Source organism: Ictidomys tridecemlineatus, chromosome 11 (genome assembly GCF_052094955.1).
Source record: "Ictidomys tridecemlineatus isolate mIctTri1 chromosome 11, mIctTri1.hap1, whole genome shotgun sequence".
NCBI lineage: Eukaryota > Metazoa > Chordata > Mammalia > Rodentia > Sciuridae > Ictidomys > Ictidomys tridecemlineatus.
The window spans coordinates 35,488,722-35,503,309 of NC_135487.1; the positions used below are offsets into that span (position 1 = coordinate 35,488,722).

The window sequence follows — 14,588 nt, forward strand, 5'->3', positions numbered from 1 at the left end:
TGAAAATCTCAGGATTCAGATGTTAGAAGAGAAAGGGAGGAAATTCCTGGAGAAGGAGGGGGCCTAGCAGAAGCAAGGCGTTTCCAAGCTTGGGGCAATAGTCTTGTATTCCAGCGGATATACTGCACAGATTTAAAAGCCTGAGGATCCTGGAGGGGCGGCCTGGCGAGACGGCTTGGCAGCCGCTAAGCAGAACTGAAGGCTGGGCCACCGGCTGCCTGTGGATTAAGTGGGCGGACAGAGAGCCAGTGATGGGAGATAAAAGGGAGTGAAGTGGATAATATTTAGAAGCAAACTCAAGGGGAAAAGAACGTCAGCAGTCCGGCTGGCAGGCTGCTGTGTTGCCGGCATTCTTTAGTTTCCTCCCTAGGAAAGCTGCATTACCAGGCGACCTCATCCTGGCTTTGAGAGATGTCCAAATGGGAACTATTAACAAAGGCATGCTCCCATTTTTATCTCTATCAGAAAGTGCTTTGCCGGTATGGCTTTCTCTCTCGGGCCAGGGATTGGAGAGCAAATTGGGGAAAGGAGATCAGACAATGTGTGTGCAGATGGGCTTCTTGGAATTCTGGAGAACTGGCCCCTTCCAACTCTAAGATGTTAGAAGTCTGTGTCAATGAGCTGAAAATTCTTCAAAGCTAAGAGGCTAGGATTTCAGGACATGAAGATTCTTCCAGTCCCCCAATGTCTCCAAGCCTAACGTTCTAAGATTTCACCATTCTTTGGTTCCTTGAGCCTCAAAGTTTGGGGCTTAGGGATGGAGATTCTCTGAGCCTGGAAGTCTCTTACTGTGAGTTTATGATTTGATGCTAGAAGATTTCATGACCTTTTGGTCACCTCTGGCTTTAGGGCCTCATGTTCCTTTGACAGAGATTCTTAAGTCATCCTATGCTCCTGCCTCTGACTTTGTCCCCCTCTAAGTGCAGATGAGACATTAGATGTTAAGGTCTGAATCAAAAAGGTCACAGAGAGGGGATGTACAGAGCCTGCTGGGCCATCAGCCCCCTGTTTGCAAAGAATCTGAGTATATGCATGCTCAGGGGTCACCCAAGGGACTTCCACACCATGTGACAGACGTTTGCTGAACAGCTCCCAGCCAGAGGGCGCTGTGTGGGAGGCATAGTAGATGTGACGGCTGCAGAAGCTCAGGTGGGGCGAGAGGAAGCCTGCTTTCCAGTTCAGGTTCTGTACTCTCAAGGTGCAGCCCAGGCCAGCCTATATTTACTCCAACCCTGACTAAGGGGCTCTCGCACTCAGGATGACTTCTGAAATAGACCATGCTGAAGCCATGGTCTGAGGTCCTCCAGGGGTACCCAGCTCCCTTGGGAGAGGTGTGTGCGCCCTTCATTCTGTGGAGAGCATATAGATCCCACAGGAGGCCCGATGGTAGGGCCTAATGCTGTGGATTTGAGGGCTGCTGTGGAGGCTCAGAGAGGGCTGGAGCACTCAAGAATGGCCATTCTTGGAGATGGGAAATCAGAGATTGATTTTGAAAGGAAGGTAAAGGAAGAACATGGTCTCTTGATGAAGAATGAAGAGCCAGGACACAGTACAGATAATATCAGACGCTGCGTGCTTCAGTCACACAGCTGTAACAGAGTGCTAGCCATGCTCACATTTCAGGTGATAAGCTCTCCACAGGCAAAAACTATGCCATTCCCAGGTCTCTGCTCCCAGATCCTACACTGAGGTGTTCTGGCTGAATGACTGAGGAAGTGAGGGAGGGAGAAGAGCCACAGTAAGGAGAGAATCAAGCCTGGGCAGTGACCAGAGGCTATGCCGCAACAAGCTGGGTACCCTCTGCTCTGCAGACCAGCAGCAGAATCACCCATCAGAACCAAGAGACCCCAGGACAAGCAGGTATCAGCAGCAGCCCATGAAAGACAAGTGGCCACTGATGGAAAACTCAGGCTCCATGGGGGTTGGCTTAATCTCTCTAAGAAACAAAGGCAAGGGATGAGCACCACAGATGGCAGAATTGGGTGGGCACTGGAAATAACCTAGCCCGACCTCTCATGGGACAAGGGGACAACTTAGACCTACAGAGGGAAAGGTCTATCCCAAAGTCATAGGCAAGGTAGTAATTGGGTAAAGATAAGTAACTATTTTGAATCTTGACTAATGCCCTAATAAAGAGGCTTGTTACTCCCTTTTCCCCTTCTCCCACGTGAAGGCACAGAGGAGACCCATCTATGAAGAACAGGCCTTGATAGACCCTGAATCTGCTGGCACCTTGGTCTTGGACTTCTCAGCCTCCAGAACTGTGAGCAATAAATTAACACTGTTCATAAATCACCTAGTGGAAGGGATTTTCTTATAGTAGCTCCGATAGGCTAAGACAACCCATTTGATGACTTTGGTATTTTGTGTCCTTTATTGTAAAGCCTGGAGTGACTGAAGTCCAAGAAAGGTGCTCTTCACTGTGCCTTATGCTTCTTTCTTCACACATTCATTCATTCAGCAGTGCTGGATGGTAAAAGGGAATTAGGGAAGGTCATATCATGGGTTCTGACCATTTGGTGTTAATTCATTCTGCAAATATTTACTAATACCTGCTGGCCCCCCAGGATGTAGATATGGGAACCTTGACTATAAACCAAGGAGATCTTTCTTTATTCAACTGTTCAGTCTTAGCTTGTATTAGGGCGGCCGCCTTCACAGTGGTCCCTTGGAAAGCTGGAGATGCATTCCAAGGAGGCAGCTGGTGCCCAGAATGTCTTTGGAAACTCCTATTTTAGAATTACCTTCAGATCCAATTTATAAACCAGGGAGAAAATCAGTTTCAGCACTTTTCAATTATTTCTCTTTCTCTATTTTGCTTTTTTTAGCAAGAAATGAAAATCTTCCCCCCCATACACTTCACACACACACACACACACACACACACACACACACACACACACACACACACATACACATACACATACACATACAAATCCACCAGATAAAGCTACTTGACTATTAAAAACAACAATCAATTCATCTCTGAGATGCTTGGGAAGCACAGGCTTTAGCAATGGACACACCTGAGTCTGACCCTGGAGTCTACCTGGCCTGTCTATGTAATCACAGCCAAATGACCCAACCTTTTCAAGTTTTAATTTATTGTCTTTAAGACATATATGACAATTGACCCTGTAGCATTGGCATGAGGATTAGAGATCACATACTTGTGAGATCTAATGTAGCACCCAGCACAGAGACAAAGTTCAGCAGATAATTTTGTGGTTTCTAGCTCCCAGGTGAGGGACTTGTAGAATTTTACAAACATTTTGGACATGTTTGGCAGGCCTGTCCCAGAGCTCAGGCTCTACACACACTGGATGGGTGGCACCAGCAGACTGGCTAAGGCACAGCATGGCAGTATCCTCATTTACTTATTATATCTCGGAGCACCATATAACTTAAAAGGTCTTCTCATCCAGTGTCCCCACTTACAGGGGTATGGTCGGGGAGGACTGGAGATCCCCAGAGGGAGTAGTGACAGCCAGCATCAGTCCCTTGAGGCAGCAGGCAGAACTGATAGGAATGTGCAGGTCTCAAGATTGTCATAAGATCTGGGCTCAAGGCTCAGGTATCCCAGGCCCCCAAAGGCAGGGCCTCATCACTACCTCTCAATATTCCAGTTTCAGTTTGCCCAGCAAAGGTTGGACAGTGGACACAGCTGCTGGAAGAAGCACATGGTGGCTTCCCATGTAGCCTTCCTCTTCCCGGGGGGCTAGTTTACTCTTTGCCAAGCTCAGAACCATCATGCAGGAAGTCATTTACTTTCTCAACAACCTTCTACAGGGAGTGTCTTCTCACGTACTCATAAAACCAGCTCCACTCTGAAAGACTGGCAGCTACCATCCCATTGGATAGATTAGATGGGGATACCAAGTCTCGCCCAAGCTGAACTGCCTACAACAGTTCAGGTCCAGCTCGAAGTAGACAAGTCTCCCACCAGGCTGAACTGCCTACAACACACGAGGAAGCCACATTCTTCAGAGGATCAGCCTTCACCATCCCCTCTCCAGCCTCACAGCCAAAGGAAATAATGTCTCTACAAGTACAAAATCACCAAGAAATAACATTTTAAGCCCTAAAGGAAGTATACAGCAGAATAACAGATACCTAGACAGAAGTCTAAAGAAACAGTACCAGTGTCAAGAAGAGCACATCCTTCACTTAGAGGCAGGCAGATGGGCTCTGCTCCTTATTAGCCACGTGACCTTGGGCAAGTCATCAACCTTTCTGGGTGCCCACCTTAGAAAGCTATAGGGTTGCTATGGGAATTCAGTGAAATGGAAACGCATGTGGAGCTTCCTGCAGGGTGCCTGGCACGTGGAATTGATTAGAATCATCCTATGGAATGTCAGGGCTGGAAGGGGCTTGAAAGATGACCTAATCCTGGTGTCTCATTTCAGAGACAGAGAACACAGGGCCCAGAGAGAGGAACTGACTTGTCCAAGGTCACATGGCAAAGTCATGGTGATGCTAGGTCTGGCACTTTCAGTTTATTTTGAAATGAAAGATCAAAACCTACCAATAGACCTGACCTTCCAAGCTAGGCAAGATCAGTTACCAGCCTTCCAGTTTTTCAGGGGTTCCTCCAGGCCCTGAAGTCCCCAAGCTAAATCTTTCTTTCTCTGCTTAAGAAGCAAAACTGCTTCTTCCCAGAAAAAAAACAAATATTTATGTCTATAAAAAATTTTTGTAACACCAAAATTAAAACTAAAATCTCAGACCTTAACAGAAAGGGACTCTTTTAAGCCTTTTTTCTAGCCTTCCTCTCTCACTGCCCCCCCCAAACCAAATATTTTGCAATAATAGTAATGCTTCGAGGAAAGAAAAAATAAAAATCTGATGCACTTAACAGATATTTCGGTACAATAATGCATCACAGATGTTCATATCAAACTGTGCATGCGCGCATGCAATTTTACTGAGTAGGCTGTTGCATTTCTAACTGTGAGTTTAGGGATCTTTAATGACCCCATCTGCCCAGGTTCTTAATCCCACCTTTTCCAGGTTAGCCCACGTCTGCCCAAGGGGTTGGAGGAGAGATTTCATCACCTCAGTCCAAAATGATAACAGGACAAATTGGCCAGTCAGGCACTCCGGCAGGTGGTGAAGGGTGTGCAGATTAGGGAGCCAAGAGGAGACCTGGTTTCTTTTGTTTGGAACTTGCTTTCTGCAGCCCTAGTGAGAGGCTGGACCCCAGAACAATTTGAAGAGCCGGCCTAGGCTGGAGATGGGATGGGTACGTTTTTGAAATAGAAATTGGAGTCTGTTTGATCTTCAAACATGGGCTTTGGAGACTGTCAGCGGGCTCCTTGCCGGCCGATGAATGGCTCTCAGGAACTTTTCCTAAAACATAACCTTACACACTTCCCAGCAAATGTTTTCAACCTAGCAGAGCCGTCATTTGGTTGTACAGCAGCATTTCCAGACCCCAAAGAAAAGATAGTTTTGTTGTTTTAAGAGAGACAGATTAAAGCCAGGGGCTGTTTAAGCAGAGCACTGGAGGGCTCCCCTCAGCCCTCGCTGGATTCCTCTGTGGTTGGTACAAAGAGGGTGTTGAGAATGATGGTGGATCCCCCGCCTCCCCAGCCTAAAAAAGATATAAGGCCAGACAGGAGGCCTCTGAGCAGAGAGGCCCCCCACAAACCTGCCTCCAAAATGAGATGGGCGGTGAGCGCTGGGGGGCCCCAACACAGATAATATCAGCTCCCGAGGCTGGCAAGGGAAAAGTCACTTCAGAGGGAGAGAGCCGCTATGTTCAGAGGAATCAACACTGGGCCAGAGAATACGCAGGATTTTCCCCCGTGGAGAAGGAGTCAGGCGTAGTCAGAACCCTGCGGGGCGTGACTAACTGCCCCAATATTCCTGCCACCGGGCCCCTCTGGGTAAGGACTCCACAATTATGGGAGAGCCAGCAGGAGAACCGACAAACCCGCCTTTCATTTGGCCGGCAAATCAATCTGGCTTCTTACCTCCCTGGGGACAATATTGCATTTCCCCTGGAAAAACAAAGGCCAGAGATCTCGGAAAGGGGGATCGGTTTCTGCCATGGTTTCCCTGGTGAAGAGCTTGCAACATCTGAGGAGCAGCGGGCAGGTCTGATCCCAGTGGTAGATCGTTCCTGGTCCCATCATCTTATGGTGCTGTCTCCTTAATGCGGAGCATGCACCTTTCAGGGCCTCACGGCTCTGGGGACTTTGGCCTGAACCCCCTCTTGAGGCCTCCTTGCAGGAGCCACCAGCCTGGGAGTCCCCATCCTGGGAACGACAGCCCCTTTCTCAAGGCACAGATGTGAACTCATTGTTCCCAGGGCCTCAGAGTTGAGTTTGGGGCCAGTGAGTTGCGAGTGACCTCTGTCCATAGAGAAGGCCTTTTGCTGGCTCAGGTCTCTGGCAGTCAGAGACTTTAAACCTGTTAAGCCCCTCCCTTTTCTCTGCCCCCACTCGTGAGGTTCAGAAATCACAACTGTCAACCTTTAAGCAAACACATGTCTCTGAAATTATTAACCCCCAAAGTCTCTTTGCTGACTTTCTCCCAATCTTAAGGAAGCAGTCTCAGAGTTTAGTAAAGGCCCAGGAAATTCTGTAGTGCTTAACTTGAAACAGCAAACCAGTGCTTGTAAAGGGCAGGTCCAGGACACGTCCCCTGCCAGCCCAGCCCAGGCACCATGTCCTCCTCTGTACAACACCACCGCTCCAGGTATTTGTCCACACAAGAGCCTCACAACAGCCTCTTGCTCTCCAGACACCATGGCTTTGGCAAAGCCTGACACAAACTGGCAACCCCCTCTTTTTGTTTTCGATCACTCTGATGCTCCCAGGGAAATTCTTTCTGCTCAGGCAAGCACAGCAAGTACGGAGTGGATATCCCCAACAGGTAACCCTGAAATACAAGCAAACGCTCTCTTACCCCAAACTCTGGCATGCACCCTTTCCTCATCCCACCAAAGCAGCCCCAGAGCCAGAAAGAAGCTCTTCCTTAGGGGAAAGACCTGGCTCTGGCTGCCAGCTGGAGGGGGAAGTCGAATAGAGAAGAGGACCAAGGCACCAGGGGCTGCCAGCTCCAAGCTAGTGAGCATGCCTACCTGGGAGAAGTTGAGCCCATTGAGTGGATGGCACTGCTCCTCCACCCGCTCCACAGCCCCTGTGCTCTTCTTCATCTTCTCAGCCTGCTGGGCCAGGTAGAGGTCCAGCACGGGCACACCACGGGAGCGCACGTCTGTCTCCGTGAGAGAGTTCACCATGAGCATCACCCACACAGGCCTCTTGCGCTCCCAGTTGCCTGCAATGGCGTTGAACAGGTAGTCCGCGTAGAGCCCCTTGCCCCGCTGAGCAGGAGTCATCCATGATGGCATCATCAGCTTCACATAGTCCAGGTGGCGCTTCAGGCGCCAGTAGAGCTCTCGGGGCAGCACATCCTGCAGGTTCTCTCCGTGCGGCAATAGCTGGCAGCTGGCCAGTGCAGAGATAGTATAGGGGTCTGTCAGGTCCAGCTCGAAGTAGACACGGGCACTGGCCTGGAAGGCCGCCTTGGAGTTGTCAGGGATGAAATCCCAAACGCGGGTGTAGGGGACATGGATGGTGCCAAACAGGTAGGCTGGGGGGTGACGCCGAATAGTCCACAGGAAAGAATTCAGGTCCCTCTGCTGCAGGAGAGGAGAGGAGAGGCAGTGAGGCTGAAGGCAGCAGAGGAGAGCCAGGCTTGGCACAGAGGAGTGGGAGGGGAGGTGGGGACAGAAGGCAAAGACTCACTTGGGCTGTGGCAAAGAGCAAGAGCTTTGGAAGCGGAAAGACCCATACTGGAATCCTGGCTTTGCCCTATCTTAGATGCATGATCTGGAGCGAATCATTTCTCTTCCCACAGACTCAGTTCCTCATCTGTAAAATGGGAGTGAGAGCAGGGGCTGTTGGGAGGATTGAAAGATACAATATATGTATATGAAGCTCTTTGAGCAGTGCCCGGTACAGAGGAAGTGGGCAATGAAGGGAAGCTCTCATTATGACCAGCTTTCACTGTGAGAGCCAAGCACTGCCACACCACCTGAGAACATTCATGCTGGGCCAAGGCAAACCTTCCCCAGTGTTTCATGTGGAAGGTGGGGAGAGGGGGACCAAGAGTCCTGCTCTGGCAAGAAGGGAGGAAGTCATATAACTTTTAAATCCAACCATTAGTAGACATATGCCAAGCGCACCTTGAAAGCAGAACACCTATTAAAAATAGCACACCTATTTCAACAGCTACTTCCCATTCACCAGGGTGGATACAGTTTTCTTCTTGGAGGGCAGGTCTGGGGTGTTAGCTACTTTGCTCCAATAGCTGAGACCATAGATGAGAAAGTGCTTTAAAACCTCGCAAAGCCAAGTCAAGTCTCAATTTCTGGTTTGGAAAGAGAGGATTCCATAGAATTAATCCCAAGAAATGTACACATTCTGGGTGCTTTCCAGGCTCCTGCATCAAAAATATATACCTGGTCTTTATCCCCAATTCTGTCATCTTCTATGACCTAAGCTCCCATTAGGGTTGTGTGTGTGTGTGTGTGTGTGCAGGGGCACGCAGACCAGGGCCAGATTCAGATTAGGGTCAGTGGGCATGGGAATGTAAAGGGGACTATCATTTTCTCTCAGGCAACGCCATTCTTCCATCCAGAAAAAATCCCTGAAGTGCTGAATGATCACTCACAAACTTTCGGTCGACTCATAACATTTTTCTACCTGATCTGGCACAAATGAAAAGTATGTGTTGGGCAGGTAGAGGAATAGAACCTTACTTTACTAATAAGCAAAAATTGTAAATCCCAGCTTACTGGAAATAGAACGGAGTGCCCAGCCAGCTAATGTGCTCCCTGTTTCTGTACAATTCAGTCTGTTGGAGGTGCACCTTGCCCAAGGTCAATGAATTCCCTGCTAACAGGGCAGTGAAGGAAGACCATACAACACAATTTCTTGATCTCTTGGCCTCCAATTCAGGGTTACTGCCAATGAATTAATTAACACTTAAAGAAAATCAAGAGATTCTTCATTTTGGAAAGAAAGTTAGGAGAACCAGTAACTTTTTCCACCCCCCCGAAGAAATATTAGGCCAGCATGTCCTGGCATTTACTTTTCCTCTCCTCTGGACTCTTCCCCCTTTTCGCCAAACTGGGGCACTTGGGACAGTAGGTGCTGGGGCCTGGACTGCAGAGAAAAAGAGGGACCCCCAGGTCGGATAGGGATCCAGTACCAGGAGAAAGTTTGCCTTAGGTTAGAATAGGAGGGCAGGGAGAGGGAGGGAAACCAAGGAAGAGGCAAGAGTGTGTGAATGTAAGCGCGAAGGGGTTTGGAAGGAATCTGAGAAGACAGACAGAAATGGGCAGCAAGAATAAGGAAGGGTAAGGCCAGAATAAAAGTCAGAAAAAAAGAGAGTCCAGGGGGGGCGGCACACGGAGAGGAAACGTCCAAACAGGACCTAAAGTCTAGAGGAGAGCCGGAGAGTGTCAGGGAGTAGAGAAGGAATGGGAGAGAGGGAGCGCCCCATCTCAGCTCAGGCTGGGTTCCGAGCTAGAGCCAGGACAGGCAAAAGCCAGGAAGGGCGCCCAAGACTGCGCCCGGCGGGCAGAGGTAGAGCGAGCGGGCTGAGATGGGTGCGGAAGGCAGGACTCAAACAGTCGCCCCAAAGGCTGGAGTGCCCGGGCGGGCGGGAGAGTGGCGGGGCAGGCGCTCGCTCACCGATCCTGGCGGCCGGCACTGTCCTCCGTCCGGGGGCTGCGGGCGGGCGCGGGCGGTGGCGAGGAGGACGGCGAGCAGCGGACCCGCTAGGGCGGCGTGCATCCTGCCGGGGCCCGCGGGGAACCCTCCTAGGCAGCACCCCCTTAGCAGGGCGGGGAGCCCCCAGCTGGGCACTGAGGAGCCTCTGGAGCGCGGGGCTCCAGCCTCGGGATGCTGGAAGCCCTCTGGGGCGTGGCTGGATGTCCCTATCAGACCTGGGGGTCCCTCTGGGGCGGGGCTCCGACTGTTGGAAGAGGGGGACCCTCTGGGGCGGGGCCCCCCTCACCAGGGCGCGCAGCCCCGTTGGCCGAGCCCGGGGATTCTGAGGGCGCGCAGGGTCTTGGGGCGCGCGGGGGTCCCTGAGCTGCGTAGGGGTCCAGGGGCACGCAGGGTTCCTGGGGCAGTACCGAATCCCGGGGTGCGCAAGGCTCTCGGGTTATGCTGGGCACCCGGAGAACGCAAAGGTCCCAGGGGTGCGCGGCGCTCCAGGGGGCGCGCAGTGGGACAAGTGCGGCGGAGGGCGCGGCAGGGCGGGGGTCGGGTCTGGGGCGCCCGCTGCCCCAAGCCCGGCTCAGAGGGGCGGCGGGCGGCCGCGCGGCCGCTGCCCGGGCTCCGCCATGCTGCTCCGCGGCCGGGAGGGAGGGAGAGAGGAGGGCGGGAGAGCGGCGCGGAGACGGGCCGGGCGGGGGGCTGGGGCCGCCGGGCGGGGGGAGGGGAGGACCCGGCGCGGGGGGCGGGGGGCCGGGGCAGCGCCGGGCCGCGCTGGGCCGGGCCGGGCCGCAGAGAGTCGGGGCGAGCTCTGCGCCCGTGCGCGGCGAGGCGGGGTCTGATGGGCATGGCAGGCGCTCGCTAGCTCCCCTCTCGCTGCCGCGCTCGCTCCCTCACACACGCGCGGAGGGAGGCGAAGCCCGCAGCAGCCACTTCCCAACTTTCCAAACTTCCCAGCGCAACTTTTTCCTCTCCTCCCCAGCCCGCGCCTCCTCCTCCCTCCTCCCTCCTCCTTCCCCTTGCCAGCTCCCTGCCGGGCCGGAGCTTCCGTGCGCCGCCGCCAGAGGGCGCCCGGGCCGAGGTCCTGTTTGGCCAACCTCGCAAGCTCAGTGGTGGACACAGACCCAGTAGGAGAGTGCTACAAATTTGTGGATGGGACAAGGGCCAGTCTCTCACAACGTGTTCGCTGATTCTGGCGGGAGTGAACGGCCAGAGGGGCAGCAGTTGGACGAGCCCTTGTAACTAACTTAAAATGTAGCAGTCACAGGAAATCCAGAAGATGGAGGTTTACAACTTTTTATCATGACGCTGTGCCTAACACTGGCACGTGCTTCCTAGTTGCCCTGCAAACACTAACTGAATTACAATGAAATTTATAAAAGGAACAGAACAAAATCATCCTCCAAATTTCTTGGAAGCTTCCATTTAGGCAGTCATCTCCCATCTATTTCTCTGAGTCGCAGAGATCCTCGTGTGAGGTTCTGAAAGGGAAAGGCTCTGTATCCCAGGTTCTCAGGCATTCCTCTAGGAATTCAAAGAGCCTTCAAAACCAACTCCCTCTGGCTTCTCGGGAAGAAAATGCGGGCTTAGAGAAGGCCACGGGGTAAAGCCAAAATTTCTGGACCATGTCTACAAAATGAGGAAACTGAGCCATAGCACACTACTTAGTTCTATTAACACAAGAGTTTACTGACTCTTCTATCCTGTCATCATAGATTAAAGAATGTATCTGATGATATTGTTGCAAGCCAACTGCTGAGAAAGGAAGACAGGGACAGATATGCAAGGAGGCAATTAAAATGCAGATAATAGTGCCAGAAAACACAGAAGCACAAGGAAATGGGAACAGAGAGAAAGGGTTATTTCTAAATATTTCTAAATCTTTCTAAAATATTTCTAAAATGGTGGTAATTGCACAATGACAGCCCAGATACCCAAAAATGAGAGTCTTGAAAGATAGAGGTAGCTGAGAGAAAGAGGTGCACTAAATCTTTCTAGTGGAGGAGGAGCAGGTGCCAGGGTGTCCTGGTGTGAGTGAACAGGTGCATGCAAGGCATTGCTAACAGCTAGGTGAGGCTGGAGCAGAAGCAGTGGCCGATAAGGCTGTATCCTCCAGTCAGGACTCAAAAGAGTACCCTTTGTATGTACAGGGTAATGGAAGTCACTGCGAGATTTGAAGTCAAGGGTAATGGAGCACCTTTGTTCTTATAGGGGCTTGCGATTGGAGGGAGCAGGATGGGGGCCAGGAGCTGGGTGAGGAAGAAGGCAAAGAATGAGGAGCCAGGGCCTGAGCTCATGCGTCCTGACTCCCAGCTCAGTGCTCTCCCTTTTCTCCACTCATGTCTCTGGACACCAGATTGAGCATCTGAAGAATGACCATGCTAGAAGATTGGGTGAGGAACCTGCTGGGCTGGATGGACAGAAAGGTTTCATAGAGCCCAGGATCTGTGCCACTGAGAGGAACACCCAGAAGGAAGGGGGCACTTCAGATTAGCAGGTTAAATCACATGAGCCATATGAAATCACCACTCTTATAGTCCAGAAACTGATTAATGTTGGCAATTTCATATGGTTCGACTTACTAGGTGCCTGGAGCAACCTCTGCCTCTCAGCATCTTAGCCACACACATACTTGGTGACAGATAGTGAGCAGACCAGAGTGCCCAGACAGTATGGTACCACAGCCACTGGACAGATACATGTTTCCCATACACAGCACTCTGAGAGCTGCAGCTGCAACACAAGAGAAGTCCTTGAAAAAAACTCTAAAACTCCCTACAAAGTCATCAGTCCCCTTCGTAAGGACAAGGTGAATTTGGGGGGCGGGAGGGAGGACTTGATTCAACCAAAAGGGAAGCCATGGTCTTCACTGGAGAATTAGAAGACACAAGGCAGAGAGTGAATAAGCAAGAACTTGATCAAGTTAAAAGTGGTGGTGTGTGAATACATGTTGGCATTTTAAAATTCTACTTATTTTAAACAAAAGTTCCCTGGCATCTTTTTTTTTTTCCTAAAGTTATAAACATTGTGGTGGCAGATTATCACAAGTGCTAGATGTAACTCCCTCTTCCACCACCTCACGTAGTTAGTGGCTCTAACCAGAGGTAGAACAATTAACCTCTCTGTGCCTCTCTTTCTACAGCCAGCTTCTTATCCTCCACGATTTTTCTAGAGCCAATGCATACATGCTTTTAGGCTCTTCATCAGTATGGATATTGATGTTATCAATGAGGTGAAAGAACAAGTGAGTTTTTTAATCTGAGAGAATTGAAAACATCCATTCATACAAACACCTGAACGTAAATGTTCCTAGCAGCACCGTTCCCAATAGGCAAAGGATGGAAAGGACCCATGTGTCCATCAATTGATGTATGGAAAAACCAGATGTGATATATCAAGACATCATATTGTACACTTCAAATATATACAATATTTAATGAGGTAGATCTATATGATGGAATATTATTAGGCTACAGAATGAAAGGGTGTCCTGGTACATGCTGTTACATGGGTCAATCTCAAAAACACTATGCTAAATAAGCCAGTCACAAGAGGATATATATCACATGAGTCCATTTCTATGAAATATCCAGAATAGGCAAATATATAGAGGCAGAAAGTAGATTACTGATTGCCTAGAGTGAGCTAGGAGGAATGGGGAGATTGAAAAGCATAGATTAAGGGCATTGGGCTTCTTTTTGAGTAGTGAAAATATTTCTAAAATGGTGATGATTGCACAATTCTGAATAAACAACAACAACCAAACTTTATATAGTAAGTTGTATGGTATGTCAATTATGTTTCCATAAACTAGTATTTAAAAAAAAAAAAAAAAAACGACCAAACAATCGTGGTGCCCCAAGAGAGTACTCTTTCAGGACCACGAATCTTAGTGTTTTCAAACAAGCTTCCTCCCACCTGTTAGTGTAAAAAGCCCTGAATGATGACAAGTCCTACGTCCTGGAGACTGGGCAGCATGGGTCATTCTGTCCCTTCTGGACCTGAGTGTGAGCTGAGACGCTTTATCATCAGTGTGAACAAGCTTGTGGGGTAGATAACCTTTAAGGGCCTCAAACCCAACCCTAGAGCTCCAAGTTCAGTAGCTATAGCCAAGGGCTTTAGACAGGATGTGAAAGGCCTGGGCTCAAGAGGGGCCTGTGGACTCAGATTCCTGACTCTTTTCCCTGGGGGCACATCCGGCCTACTTTTCCTTTTATTGCATTTTAATTGCATTGTTCAATCAGATTGGTACCAGGAATCTGTAAGCTATAACAGCCAGGGCAGGGGCAGAAGCCTTGTAGCGTAACTAAACCAACAAAGTCTGCCTCCTGAACAGATTCTGGAGCCCCTGCTGCTGAAGGGCATCCCTTGCAGGGAGGGAGATGAAGGACTCTTCTACTTGTGATGGCCTGAGGGAGAAGATTTGCCTGAGGGCTACCCTCTTGTGGGTCCATTGATCACTCTGGCATTTTCAAGTGGGTGTGGTCCAACTTCCAGCTCTGACTCCTCTCCCAGTCATGCCTCCTCCCACGCAGCCCCAGGATGTCTTCCCTATCCTTGGTTGGAAATTGATTCTTGATGATTGAAGGACAGGATTGCCTTGGGGAGAGGGGAGAAAGGAAGCTAACTCCAAGGCCAGGCAGAGGTCAGCAGTGCTTTAGACAGTCAGGAGTGAGGGAGAACTCCAGAAAAAAAGTGTAGACACTGAGATGATTCAGAAAAGGGCATTCCTCCCGGGAGCCAGGGAATATACACTTGGTTACAGAGGTGCAAACAGGAATTAGAGTTACCTATGTAAGATGGCATTCATTAAAAACAAAATCCCACAGTGGCCCAGCACTGTAGAGGAGTGGA

At 50.3% G+C, this 14,588-nt stretch overlaps 1 protein-coding gene across 2 annotated transcripts in view; it reads right to left on the bottom strand.

The window, feature by feature from the left end:
* Positions 1–10,441, bottom strand: part of Trabd2b (TraB domain containing 2B) — a 219,840-nt gene extending 209,399 nt beyond the window's left edge. Inside the window, exons 1-2 of one of the 2 annotated variants that reach the window (XM_021732952.3) lie at positions 9,708–10,436; positions 7,088–7,648 (exon numbers count right to left, since the gene is read on the bottom strand). In XM_021732952.3, the coding sequence (XP_021588627.2) occupies positions 7,088–7,648; positions 9,708–9,809 (663 nt within the window). In that variant the 5' untranslated portion in view covers positions 9,810–10,436. Of the gene's footprint in view, positions 1–7,087; positions 7,649–9,707 lie in introns of both variants that reach the window. The other variant, XM_078026222.1, reaches the window with a different exon arrangement.
* Positions 10,442–14,588: the final 4,147 nt, after the last annotated feature.